At 41.5% G+C, this 13,283-nt stretch overlaps 1 protein-coding gene across 7 annotated transcripts in view; it reads right to left on the bottom strand.

Annotated features, from left to right (window-relative positions):
* Positions 1 to 13,283, bottom strand: part of LOC139267144 (rho-associated protein kinase 2-like) — a 289,307-nt gene that overhangs the window by 103,995 nt on the left and 172,029 nt on the right. For all 7 annotated transcript variants that reach the window (XM_070885001.1, XM_070884998.1, XM_070884995.1 and 4 more), the window contains exons 8-10: positions 10,468 to 10,559; positions 3,956 to 4,115; positions 513 to 576 (exon numbers count right to left, since the gene is read on the bottom strand). In XM_070885001.1, the coding sequence (XP_070741102.1) occupies positions 513 to 576; positions 3,956 to 4,115; positions 10,468 to 10,559 (316 nt within the window). The remainder of the gene's footprint in view (positions 1 to 512; positions 577 to 3,955; positions 4,116 to 10,467; positions 10,560 to 13,283) is intronic.

Consider the following 13,283-nt stretch of genomic DNA (forward strand, 5'->3'; position numbering starts at 1 on the left):
TTTCATTGGTTCTTACAAGAATTCTGGTAGGTGTTGACTCCCTCTACGACTTACAAAATGCTTTCAGTACTATCAATGGGTATTCATGCAAGCTGAAAGATATATCAATTATATTGTAATGCCTTCGGATATTTAATTTTAATTTAATGAGAATAGAGCAACAGCATTAATTAGCATATTGGAGAAGACAGATTTTCATTGACGTCACTGTCCTTATAGTTCATTTAGCACTTTTCTTCAAAGCTAGTTACTTAATCATTCACAAAGCCCTCCGTATAGTGTTCATTTTAAATAATTAGCTGTAGTTATTACTAATTGTTATTACTAATTGTTGCCAAGCAGAAGTCCTAAACATAATTTTTTTTTAATTTAATAAAAGCAATAATTACTACATCCAACTTCAGTTGCATAAAATAAACTAGGTTTAAATAGAAAGCCTATTAAATTCTATCAATATTTGAACAAAAAACATTTAGCTTTATATGTTAACTGTAAACCATGTTTACACCCACCTCAATTTTACTGGGTAAATTGGGTTCATTCTCTTTGTAGGACGCAGGCGAGTCACTTAGCAACCTAGAGAGAAAAAACACAACTCTTCTATTCAAGATTTGACAACTTTTGCACTCATGCCAATGTACTCATGTTTTTAATTAAAGCTCTCTTGATCTGCTTCGGCTTAGTAAGTTTATTCAGTGATTAGCTGAGTCATAAAGAGCAGGAATGTTCCAGATTTGATCTTTGTCGAGTGAGAAGATCTCAGCTGGGGCAGTGGTAAATGTGTTAAAATTGGGATAGTGGGTGGGTGGAGGGGGGAGAAAATTATTCAATCAAATTGCTATCCAATAGCGCTTGATGGAAGTGTGTAGTCACTACAGACAAAATAACCTGCTGACATTCACTGTCAATGTTCACTCGTGAATGGTTGAAGAGCTCTGGTGCCTGGTACCTGAAATGATGGTGGAAGCAGAATCAATTGTAATTTTCAATGGGGAATTGGATATATTACATGAAAAGGAAACATTTGCAGGGCTATGAAGAAAGAGAGGAGGAGTGGGACTAATTGGATAGCTCTTTCAAAAACAATAGACTCCTTCAGTATTGTATGATTCTATATCTTAGCAAAGAGGGGAGGAATTTGAGGGAAAAAAAGAAAGTTTGCCTAAAGGGAAGCCTGTAATTATCAAGAAACGAACCTTTTGATTTAGAGCATTGCCAGCAATAGGCACATACAACACCTAGAAAAGGTGGCCCAGCACTGCCCTTACTGTGGTCGATGCATAGCCCAGTTATAAGTTTACTTTTAAATGTTTTCTTAGAAGAAATTAAAACAGCCTCAACACTAAGATTCAACTTCTGATAATTGAAAAAAGCAGATTATCTCATGAAAGCAACAGAAATGTAATCAACACTCTATGCATGTGTGTGCATACCCAAATCTACTTTTCACTATTTCTTCCCATCAAATCAACAGTGACATCAATGGGTTGTGTAATCATGCCTCCCACTCACCATGCTGTTAAGAACAGCAAATAGTGTCCTTGTTAATAATGTAGTGATACAGGTGCAGCGTACGGAACCCTCGGGACCGTTCCAGATTCTGCGTTTTCCGGACTTTGGAACGTCTTTCTGACGTCACGAATCCGGAAACACCCGAGCCCAGGTTCGGGTATTTCCGGAACATCAGAAAGGGGGATTGGGGGTGCTCACCGAGGAGTTGTTCGGGCCGTTGGCCCCGTCGATGAAGTCACCAGGTGGGGCCCAGCCGCCAAGGAGTTGTTCGAGCGGGTCTAGGTGACGAGGAGCTGGTCGGGCTTGGCCCCGCCGAGGAGGAGCTGGTCGGGCGAGGCGAGGCCCGAGGTCAGGCGGGCCTGGAAGACCCTGCCACCAATCGGTCTCGAGTCCGGATCATTCCGGCACTCCGGATTTGGGACGCTGCACCTATATTAAATTCAGCATTTCAAAACTGGTTGAAAGCTCCACAAACTGCAGCATAGTCCTCATCCTTTCCTGCACAAAGCCCCACATTGCCATCTGCACCAGGCTCCACAGGCTTCCAGTAGCTCAATGAACTGACTGCAAGGTCCTAATTTCCATCTTCAAATCCCACAACGGCCTTGCCCCACCCTATTTCTGTAACCTCCTCCAGCCTTGTCTGTGCAAACACCATAGGCTCTTTGGACACCGGTCGACTTCTCACCCCTACACCCACTGTTCCACCATTTGTGGTTGTTGTTTCAGCCACTTGCCTCCCATCCTCTGGAACTCCCTCCCAAAATCTGTCCACGGACTCCCGATGTTCAGAGGTCTCCTTGAAAGCCTCCTTTTTGTTCCCTGCTCTAACCCACTTGGTATCTACATTTATATTAATATATATTTTTGCTTCTCTACATGATGAGCACTGCAGAAATGTTGGTAGCTGTAGTGCAGCTTTAAATATTTGCTGGTTAACTGAACATGTTAAATTAAATATATTGTGTATTGAATGTTTGGGAGGGTTATAACCCTACAATTTGGTTGAAAGGTTCAGATAGTGTCATAAACCACAAGAGCAAAGCTTATGTGAAGCTAGAGATTGAGGCCTAGAAATTCAAACCTTTAAAGTTGGCCATTAAAGACAAAATGGTGGCCGCCTTGCTTCCGGGTTGGAATGCAGAGGCTGCCATATTGGATTGGTCGGCAGTGTTGCCGTTGCTTGCTCTTGCCGCAAATATTTTAATTACCAGTCAATCGACATGCAACGACAAATTGACGCATGCTCATCAATTTTGGATGTCGCCGCTCTTTTTACTGTCCTCTCCAAAGCCCCACCCGTGCATGCAGCCGTTGACAGCGTGTAGAGCCGGGAAAAAGCGGGGGTGAGCTAAAAACTGTACTGTAAACAACTGCTGAGATAACTGGTAACTGTGGAGAGCTCAGACTATGTAATTGGAGTGAAAAATGCTTTCATTGAGATGCATCAAATCTCCCCCCGGTCAGTCAAACATTACAGGTGATAAATATTTTTTTAAATAAACTACACTAATAATCTCAGGAAAAAAAAAATCAAAGTCTCATTTCCCTAAATTTTATAAATTTGGGTTTTCTAGTTTAGGAACTGACAAAATATGCAAACTGTTGAAGTCTGTTTTTAAAAGGCCAAGAATTAGGGAAAATTAAATGCCTTATTCTCACCAAGAGTTCTTCAAAAGCCTGTGGTTTTTAAAAATTTAATTGAACTCTCTTCTGCACGATTTACACCATTAAACTCGTGACCAAAAGGCTCAGGTTTCCCTTTTAAAAAAAAATATTTCAATTGATTTCTCATGCAACGGTTTAACGACATCTATGTCACAGTCTTTTACTGTTAATAGGTGACAGCCCGAGAACGCCGCACCGATCCTTTAGACACAACCTTAGACCTCCTGCTGAAGGCACGGCTTGAAACAGCACATTGCATGGGAGCTTCTGCGGTCCATTTATTTAAATCAGCCGGCAGCACTAAAATACCAGTGCTGCCTGCGTTCTTTTTGCAGGCAGCCGTTAATCTTGGCCTGCCGTGCCACTGCCCATTTTTGGGCTTAAATCGATTTTCTAGGCCTGAATTTCAGTATTAATCCTTTTTCACAGACACAATTTATGGAATACGTCCAAATACAATTGTAAAAGAAATAGCCACTCAATCTTGTCTTTAGTGCTATATCATGTATAATCCTGTGATATCGTTGATTAACTGAGCTGCATTGTGTAAGTACAATTCAACATAGTACCAAAGTTTTCATGCAACTTTCAGCAACACAAACTAAAGTACAGATGGAATTTTTAAATTCATAACAATACTTTTACCAGAATTTCTAAATGTTAATTTAACCCACTGAAGCCATGTAATTGAAAAAAACTAAACAGTTAAACGGTCCCACACGATCAAATAAAATATCTACTGCATTTAAGGTACAAATGTAAAAAAAATACTTACTGGCTGTCTCTGAAATAAGTGAATCCTACGAAAGGTAATTGGTTCCCAGCAAAGGCTTTTGGGGTTGGAAATGTTTCCACTTCTCCTTTATCATCTTCAATATCATCAAAGTTACTTGTATCTATGTCACTGCTCAATTCAGGCACAACAGGGGCTGCAGCTGTGTGTTACATGCCAGAAGGAGAAAATAAGGAGATATTAGCTATCGCTTCTTTTCTTTGCCATTAAATCAGAAATCTTATATTACTCACAAGCTTTAGGCCTTTCATATAAATTAAAGGCAGTCATTTTAGTGCAATGTTGAACATCTGTTAAGTGTGAGAGAGAGAGAGAGAGATGAGAGACATGGATTTATATAGCGCCTTTCACGACCACCGGACGTCTCAAAGCGCTTTACAGCCAATGAAGTACTTTTAGATGTAATTACAATTGTAATCTCTTTCAGCCTCACAACCCCCCACCCCACCATCCCCCACCCAGAAATGTCTGCGTTCCTCAACTTCTGCCCTCGAGCATCCCTGATTATAATTGCTTAATTGCTCAACCATCGCTGGCCGTGTCTTCAGCTGCCTTGGCCCTAAGCTCTGGAACTCACTCCCTAAACCTCTCTACTTCTCTTTCCTCCTTTAAGACACTCTTTAAAACCTACCTATTTGACCAAGCTTTTGGTCATCTGCTGTAATTTCTTGTTATGTGGCTCGGTGTCAAAATGATTTGTTTTGTCTTATAACATTGCTGTGAAGCGCATTGGGATGTTTTACTACCTTAAAAGTTGTTGTTGTAACATAGGACATTATTGCCCGGTTTTAATGCTACAATAGAATCTGCTAATTGGCAGAGCAATTTGATTGATTTAAAAATGTAACTGCTGCACACTTCAAGCTTTATTTGGGAAGCTAGTTTCATTTTTTTTTTAATTCTCTTACTCCTCTGCCACTCCTGAAATTAATCAAACAATCCTCTTGTAATAATCACCTCTCCTGTGATTTGCAAATACTTAATTTTTATTGGAGTTCTATCCTATTGATACAATTCAGTGTATAACAGTACATTATAAAGTCATCATATTTTTACCTAATCACATCACATCTACATGTTAAAATCACAGGTTGGCAAAAGTGAATAATTTCTGGTCAAAAAGAGTAGTTTTTGGAAGGATGCAAGGATCAATGGCAAGTGAGAGTTAAAGAACACCCCAAATGATAGTGGTAATGTGCTATCCAGGATGAGGCAAGAAACCAAAAGCTTACTAAATTTGGAATATGTGTTGGTGTCTTCTGAAGTAACCAAGGAAATCATTCTGTAAAAACAAGTGTACTCTTTCTCGAGGAAGAGTTCTAGATTTTGTGTAACTGTTCCATTCTATGTAACCAAAAGAGGTGCTTGATCAAACAACTTCAATCTAATTTGTAGGTTTGGTGATTCATAAGTTCCTTTAGCCACAGTACTGCGCCCAATTAGTTGGTGGCACATATATTTGATCTAGGCCACAGGCTGTCAAATATTTAGGTGTGGTTAGTCACCAGGCACTGAAGAGTGTCGAGTGTGCAATTCTCTTTCGAGTTTTCAAAATTAATGAAAACTGGAGTACATCTTGCCCGATAACAGTCGTGAGAGCTGTCAACAATGGCAAAGTGCTCATGAGGGAGATTTATATAATCAAACAATGAGAGATTGCACATACATTTTAAGTAGGCTTAAACTAAAATGAGCGAGATGCAAGAGATCCATGAAATAATCAGAAACCCAATCCAAAATCAAAACAAGTCAGAAGTTCCCACCGCATATGAAAATGTTTAAGAAGTTATTGATTTATTATATTTTATACAATGATCATGACAGAGGAAAGAGCATTACCATCTCCATTTGTTTCATTACATCTCCACTGCCTGCAAGTCTGTCTGGAGGAGGAATGGGTGACCAACAAAAACTAATAGAAACAGACAGTTTGAGACTTTTTCCTCATTATTATTAAAGGAATGGCTCAAGGGAATGGCACAAAAATTCTTTTACTACCTAGAAAATAATGCAAAACTCAATCTGAACATAGCTGCTATAAGCTATTTTACATTTAGTGTTCCAACGCTTGTCCTACACATCAGGATGGCCACAGCCAAATTTCATACTGATTTTTTGGCAGCCAATGACATTGCAGCCGTATACTGTCCCTGAACAGACAGTACTTTTGAACTTTGAAAAATTTGCTACAGGTCAGATGGTGTGCGGGAAAGCCAATGGAATACTAAAATAACTTACAGAAAAGCACACTTGAAAGAATTTTTCATGAATCTATTTCCAGTGCACACTGAGGGCCCAAGTTTCGAGCCTCGCCGAGAACGGCGCAGTCCCGACCTGGACGCCCATTTTTCGCGCCACAAAGTGCGCCTAAAAAAACCCTCCAGATTCTCCACCTCCCTGCAGGTCCTCTGGCCCTCGGCACAGCGCAGCAGGAGCTGTAGGGGGCGGAGCCAGGTCCCTGCGCTGAAAACAGTGCCGGGACCTCTGCACATGCACGCTACAGTGGGCGCGCATGTTCAGTAGCTCCAGGTGCCCAAAACTGTGTGGGAGGGGCCGAAGCACGCAGCCCCGAACCCTGGCCCAATGGCCTCACTGAGGCTGCGTGCATAAGGCTCCTCCCACGGCCAGCTCCTGCTTCCTCCCGACCCGACTCGACTCGCGCTTCCCGCCTCCGGACCGGACCAGACACCGACCTGACTCCCGCTTCCCCCCCGCCCCTGGACCCGACCCGACTCCCGCTCCCCCACCCCGCCCCGGACCAGACACCGACCCGATTCCCACTTCCCCCCGCCCACCCGCGACACCGACCTGACTCCCGCTTCCCCCCCTCGGACTAGATCCGACCTGACCTCCCTCTCCCTCCCTCCCCCCGGCCCGACCTCCCTCCCACCACCACCCCCCCGACCCGATAACGCCACCTACCTGTAAATCTGGTGCTGGAGATGGGCCCTGCCCGAAGTCTCGGGCCCGGCCCGTTAAGCCTCCCTCCCCCTTCTCTTCCCCCCCCCCCCCCCCACCAAATCTCCTCCCCCCCACAATCTCCTCCCCCCCCCCAACACAATCTCCTCCCCCCATCTCCCCCATCCCCCCCTCTCTCCCTCTACCCCCCTCCTCACTGTCAGAAACACAGACACTGACAGACAGAGAATGAGACACACACACAGACAGACAGAGAGATAGAGACACTGACAGAGACACACTGGGGGGGGGGGGGGGGGGGGGGGGGATTCCAGCACGCTCTTGGAGGGCTCCCGGTGCTGCAGTCGGTAAGTAGAAAATGTTTTATTTATTGATTTAAAAAAAAATTATTTCTCATTAATTTTTTTTGATTGATTTATTGGTTGATTTATTGATGATGATGGCTCTTTATTTGTAAAACTGAAGTGTTTAATGTTTGTAAACTTCCCTTTAAACCCCTCCCCCCCCCCCCCACCATTCCCTATGCCTGATTTGTAACCAATGCCTGATTTTCTAAAGTGTAGACAAGGTTTTTTCGAGCGTACAAGAATCTTCACTTACTCCATTCTAAGTTAGTTTGGAGTAAGTTTTCACTCACGAAACTTTGAAATCAGGCGTAAGTGGCCGGACACGCCCCCTTTTGAAAAAAAAATTCTGTTCCAAAGTGAAACTGTTCTAACTGACTAGAACTGGAGCAAACTAAATGACGAGAATTCCGATTTCTAAGATACTTCGTTCTACACCAGTTGCTCCTAAAAATCAGGAGCAAATCATGTGGAAACTTGGGGCCTGAATGTCTGAAAATTTTGTTGAAGTACTGTAAAATTTGATCGGTTTCTTTGCAGATTAGAATTCAACATCCATCATTATCATCATAGGCGGTCCCTCGAACGAGGATGACTTGCTTCCACGAGTTCACAGATGTTTCAATGAAGGACCCGATGTTCCAGTCCTGAACGCCAATTGAGAGGGTGGAAGATGCCTGTGCGTGGATTTTTTTAACGCGTGGTGACCATTGCACATCAGCCACCATACGGACTTGACAAAGCTATTAATGGTTACATCTTTCCCCCTTCATTTTTTTACAAAATGCTAACATTTTCAGGCTTTGGCACCTAATGAAGTAACATTTCATGTTTAATGGGGAAGAAACATCTAGTAAGGAGCAGTTTTTGCTGAAAGTGAAAGCATCTGCGTCAGGTGAATTTGAATGTCAAATTTCAAGTCGGGTCTCCTTCCACATATAGCCACTCTGAGGATATTACCTATTGGGATCGTCCTGGTGCGACTTCATAGGATACAATGGCAGCTGTGATTTTAGAGCAGTCTGGGAGCTGCTCTATCCTTAAAACTATCCTATGGGCTGATATGCATCGGCATCCTCAGCTTGTAATGTGGTTTCTCAAAGCCCTACATCTCTGGAGAAGTTCAAGTGGATTTGAAGTTGCAACCCTCACTGCAGAGCTGCTCCAGGCTTCATAGGGCATTCACCCGTAGTGAAGTAGCTAGTTAAAGGGTCCTTATGCCAGTTAACTAAATATACATTTTTTTAGATTAATCAGAATTCTTCTGACGCAAACACTTCCTTCGATAAAAACAGGTGTCCTTTGAAGAAGCACAAATGCAGTGGTGTAATTTCTATGATACTAAAAAAAAGTACATTCCCTGGAATTGCCTTTCTCGTTAAGTAAATAATGGCTTCAAATGTTAGCCATCAATTACATGCTTGGACCACTGCACCATTTGGTGCAACCCAGGCTCAAAGCAAAGCAAACTGCTTGCATAGTGGAGCTAAGTGCCTCTTCCATTGATCAGGCCTACTTGCAGCAGCAATTAAAATTACACTCATTCAGAAATCCATCCTTCATTTTCCACTATAAACCATCCAACTCAGATTTGTGTCAACACTACAATAAACAGGACCTACTTCAAGGGTACACCCAACACATATACATCCTCCATAGAAACTGACAATAGACAAAAATAAAATCTTCCTTGCTCTCTCCTCAAATATCAACCAACTCATTCTCCAAAAACTGTTACTTACAAGCATCTACTTTTATCAAGCGAAATGTGCAATTATATTTGAAGAAAACATACTCTTTTACACTAAAGATGCTCAAGCAAGTGGTACTTCTATTCAGAACTCGTGTAGATTTAATCACGACACGTACAGGTTTTCGAATCTCAGCATAACACGTGAATCCAGAAGAAAATAGAAAGTGCTTGATTCAATGGATTTGACACTTTAGAAATAATATTTGTAACACATACATCACTTTACGCTGAACAAGGTAGCAAGTTAGTGCTGACAAACAAGATTACATGAAAATCTTGTACAATTTAATTTATTTCCTGCCTCTCTCAATTCAGGAAGAGACCAGGGTTGAACTTCACATTACAGTCAAGTGACAGATTCTTAGATTTGTGAAAGACCAATAAACTTCTTGGTTAAAGCAACGTGGAGAAGACAGATTTGCCCTACCTCTTGTACAACAATTAAATTATACATAAAAAAGGTCAACTTTTCCTCCATCTGCAGTGTACTGAAATATTGGCATTTGAATTTAATAAAGCAAAAACTATCAGCAACCTGCAGCACCGAGTTGATTTCAAGCTGTTTTACTCAAGCATCATCAATAACTAGCATTCTCATATTGTCTATTTATGCATCTGTCTCGTACTGGTGTCTCTACATTTGTGCTGCAATCTCATAACGATTGATTGTTTTAACACTTAATTATGATCGTATTTCTGACAAGTTTGATCCAGTTAAATGAACACATATTTCTCACTGAGGAAAGCAGTTTCAAGCAACATAATATTCAAAAGCAGTCTGAAAATAACAAATTAATTATTTCTGAATACTAACAGCACTTCATCAAATGCAATACAGGCCTGTACTTCAAAGCAATTCCTCTAAAATGTCTGCTTCCTGTTCAATTGACTGAATTTTCTAGTACTTCAAGTTACAAAGTAGTAAAAATATAGTTTACGATTGTGATGCATAAAGTAAAAAATGCAATTAGCAGAATTGTTAAAAAAATTATTAAAGCACGGACCTTCAAAATGGGATCAACAAACCATGGGGATCTCTCAGGTATTCCCAGGGAATCCACAAAGCCATCAGACTTCTATGTATTTCTGTATGTTATATTGCTAGCATGTTATTTCTGTAATATAAAAATTTTAAAATTCTCTGCAACAATATTACTGTATTCCTTTGGATACTTGATTCTGCCGTTCAGAAATTAGGACAAGGGTTGTCTGTGAGCGTGTCAATATTTGTCGGGGTCTTCAATACAGAAAGGTTTGAAAATCACTGCATTAAAGTGAGAAATTGGGTTGTTGAGCAAATTGTTACCTTAGTTCATGAATACCTTGCCTACAATTGCTCTCAATTTCTATCAAAGGTTTCAAGGGGAAAGTAAAAGTTATTTAATCAAGCCAAGTTTGACTATACTGCTCAGTTATATTTCTGCAATTTAAACATCAAATATATCCTCAACATAAACCACATCAATAAAGGTACTCACCCTCACGGATGTTGTCCCACGTCCACTGATCATTTTTGAAGAAAGGGTGACGTTTGATTTCTTCCACTCCATTTCTCCCCAACCGCACCTCCCTGAACATTGCAATAAATTGGAGTAATGAGGTAAACCAAGACAAATCAAGTTGTTGTTGCCACTCAATAAGAAATCCTCATTGGTGAAGGGGGTATTGCTTTTTGGTCCGTGCTAAATGCTTCTGTTTTTTGGTTAAGTATCAACATGGCCGTAATGCTGCATTCTGCCACGTGTGGAGCAGACCCATTTAAACTGAAAACTTTATTGAGGGAGGGACTCTGAATACAGTCAAGAAAACAGCTACCAGAATCTCAGAAGGTGCCAAACTATCGCAATATCTTGGGTTACCATCAACTACTAAGAAGATATTTAAATTGAGAATTAAATATAAACCAGTGTTGTTTGGGAAACGACAACATTTTAATTCTACAATTCTAATGATTTACTTTCTACACCTAACATTACATTCTACATTACAAATCAGTTACATGCAAAATAAAAACCTCACTTTTTAGAAGCTTGTGTAACTAATTATTGAACCAGTTCCAGTCTTAGATAATTAGCTACAAAGGTTGCATTTCTTTTTAGAATGTTGAATTACATAAAAATTTGCTGGAATTTATTCAGTCCCATAGGATTAAAATCTGAATTGGCAACTTGTAGCTGTAACGTGAGCAGCTGTTTCAAATATTTCCACAGACCTAAATTCAGTATAAACAGGAAACTATCTGCACGTGGTAAAAGTGCTCCCGAATATTTTTCTTTATAAACGATACCTGAATTGCACACGACCTCTCAAATTTATTTCCCCATCTCAAATATTAAAAAGATGTTTGCTCTTACACATTATTTAAGAATTGACATCTGTGAGTTAACTATTTAACTGCAAGTAATTGAGTTAAGATTCTGTAGATGCTGTTACTTTTAACTTTTGGTTTCCAGTTGTATGCAATCAACAGTAATACAGTACCTGCTTAACATACTGCAAAATGCATTTTCTATAACCCTTTAAAAAGTTATTTTTCCTCGTGTATCAGAGTATCATGGACCCTAGCAATACTTTGTCCAAGCAGTTATTTTCATCTGTAAGCTTAAATACAGATGGCAAGTTATCCAACTATCATGGGGAGGTTAGTGGAAAACATATCACATTTAAAATTACCATATCCTTGTCGAATATCTGAACACAAACACTTTGATATGAGTCATTGGACACTAATCTGTGACAGGCCACCCAGTTAAGTTTTCTCCTCCCTGCTGATGCCAACTACAGTTCCCTGATCTCTACCCAGGCTCAGATCCACTGACTCAGTACAAGCCAGGGATCAAACCTGGTACCAAACCTGGTACATATGGTTCAATAATACACCACACAATGGGCCGAAGTTTCGGGCCGCGCCGAGAATGGCGCAGCCCCGAGCTGGACGCCTGTTCTTCGCGCCCAAATGTGCGCAGGAAAAAAACCTGCGAGATTCTCCGGCTCCTCGGAGCTCTAACTCAGCTTGGCGCGCGCGCACACGCAGATAACAGCGGGGGGAGGGGGCGGAGCCAGACACTCGCGCCGATTCTGTAAGCAGTGGGGGGTCGGGTCTAATTCAAATGAGGCAACGTCGTGCCGGCAACCCTGCGCATGCGCTTTGGAGCGTGTGCGCACGCGCAGTGTGAAACAAATATTGGCACTCGGCCATTTTTAAAGGGACGGGAGGAAAAGTGAAGATTTGTCTCTTGGACCCCTGGAAAGGCTTGTGATTTAATTTTTGTGATATTTTTGTGTGTGAGGGAGCGCTTTTAGCAGCACTGTTGAATAAATCACCTGCTGAAATCAGTGAGTTCAGCTTTTCACTGCTAAACTTGCAGAACCGGTGCTGCATTGGTGCATGCAAATTAAGGGGTGTGTTTTGAGAAATAAGAGTGTCAATTCAACTTTGCAATGGATCAACATCCACCAAGAACAAAGAATTTCTTGCATGAGGAAGTGGAGATATTAGTCAACGTAATTGAGCAGAGATGGCAGGAGCTAGATACCAGCAACAGAGGTCGCATAAAAGTGCCACCAAAAGAAAAGAAACGGTGGAACCAAGTTGCAGAAGATTACTGTGCAGTGGTGCATACCATGAGATCTGGAATCCAGTGTAAAAAGAAACGGCACGATCTTGGTCAAGTAGTTAGTGTAAGTAACATTTCCCATTTTTTATTTAATCGTAATTGTAACATGGCTATCTGTATGTCCCACCTTGCAGACTGACACACTCTGTAAAAAGTTATATTTTACTCTTTGCAGAAGAAATTGGCCCACAACAAAAGGGAGGCAACTCGGACAGGAGGAGGCACGCCCAATCTGCATCCACTGACACCCTTGGAACAAAGGGTAGCTGCTATGATGAGTCGTACATGGAGAAAAGCAATCAGTACAGCACAAGCTGGGCCCGCACGCGAGGAAGAGGGTAAGTCCTGTAAATGCATCGTGGCCCTTTAAACCAACCTGCTGCCTAACCTGCTATGTGTGAGAGTACTCATGCCACCCATCCGGCCCCTTCCCTTGCTGTTAAACATTTGACTGTTCTGATGTATCTTGCAGAATATGATGATGCTGCTGCCAACCCTGAGGGTACAGAACAAGAACTAGTACAACCAGATGCGGACGAACCAGACTGGATGATGGCAGCGATGACTGAAATGTCTGCAGGGGAGAGCTTCCAAATTAATGTTTATGAGCCCTCATCAAGTGGCATCAGAGTTTCAACCCTTAGAATAGGTCTTAGTTCCACCTTCCATGGTTTTGA

This window comes from Pristiophorus japonicus, chromosome 7 (genome assembly GCF_044704955.1).
Source record: "Pristiophorus japonicus isolate sPriJap1 chromosome 7, sPriJap1.hap1, whole genome shotgun sequence".
Classification (NCBI taxonomy): domain Eukaryota; kingdom Metazoa; phylum Chordata; class Chondrichthyes; family Pristiophoridae; genus Pristiophorus; species Pristiophorus japonicus.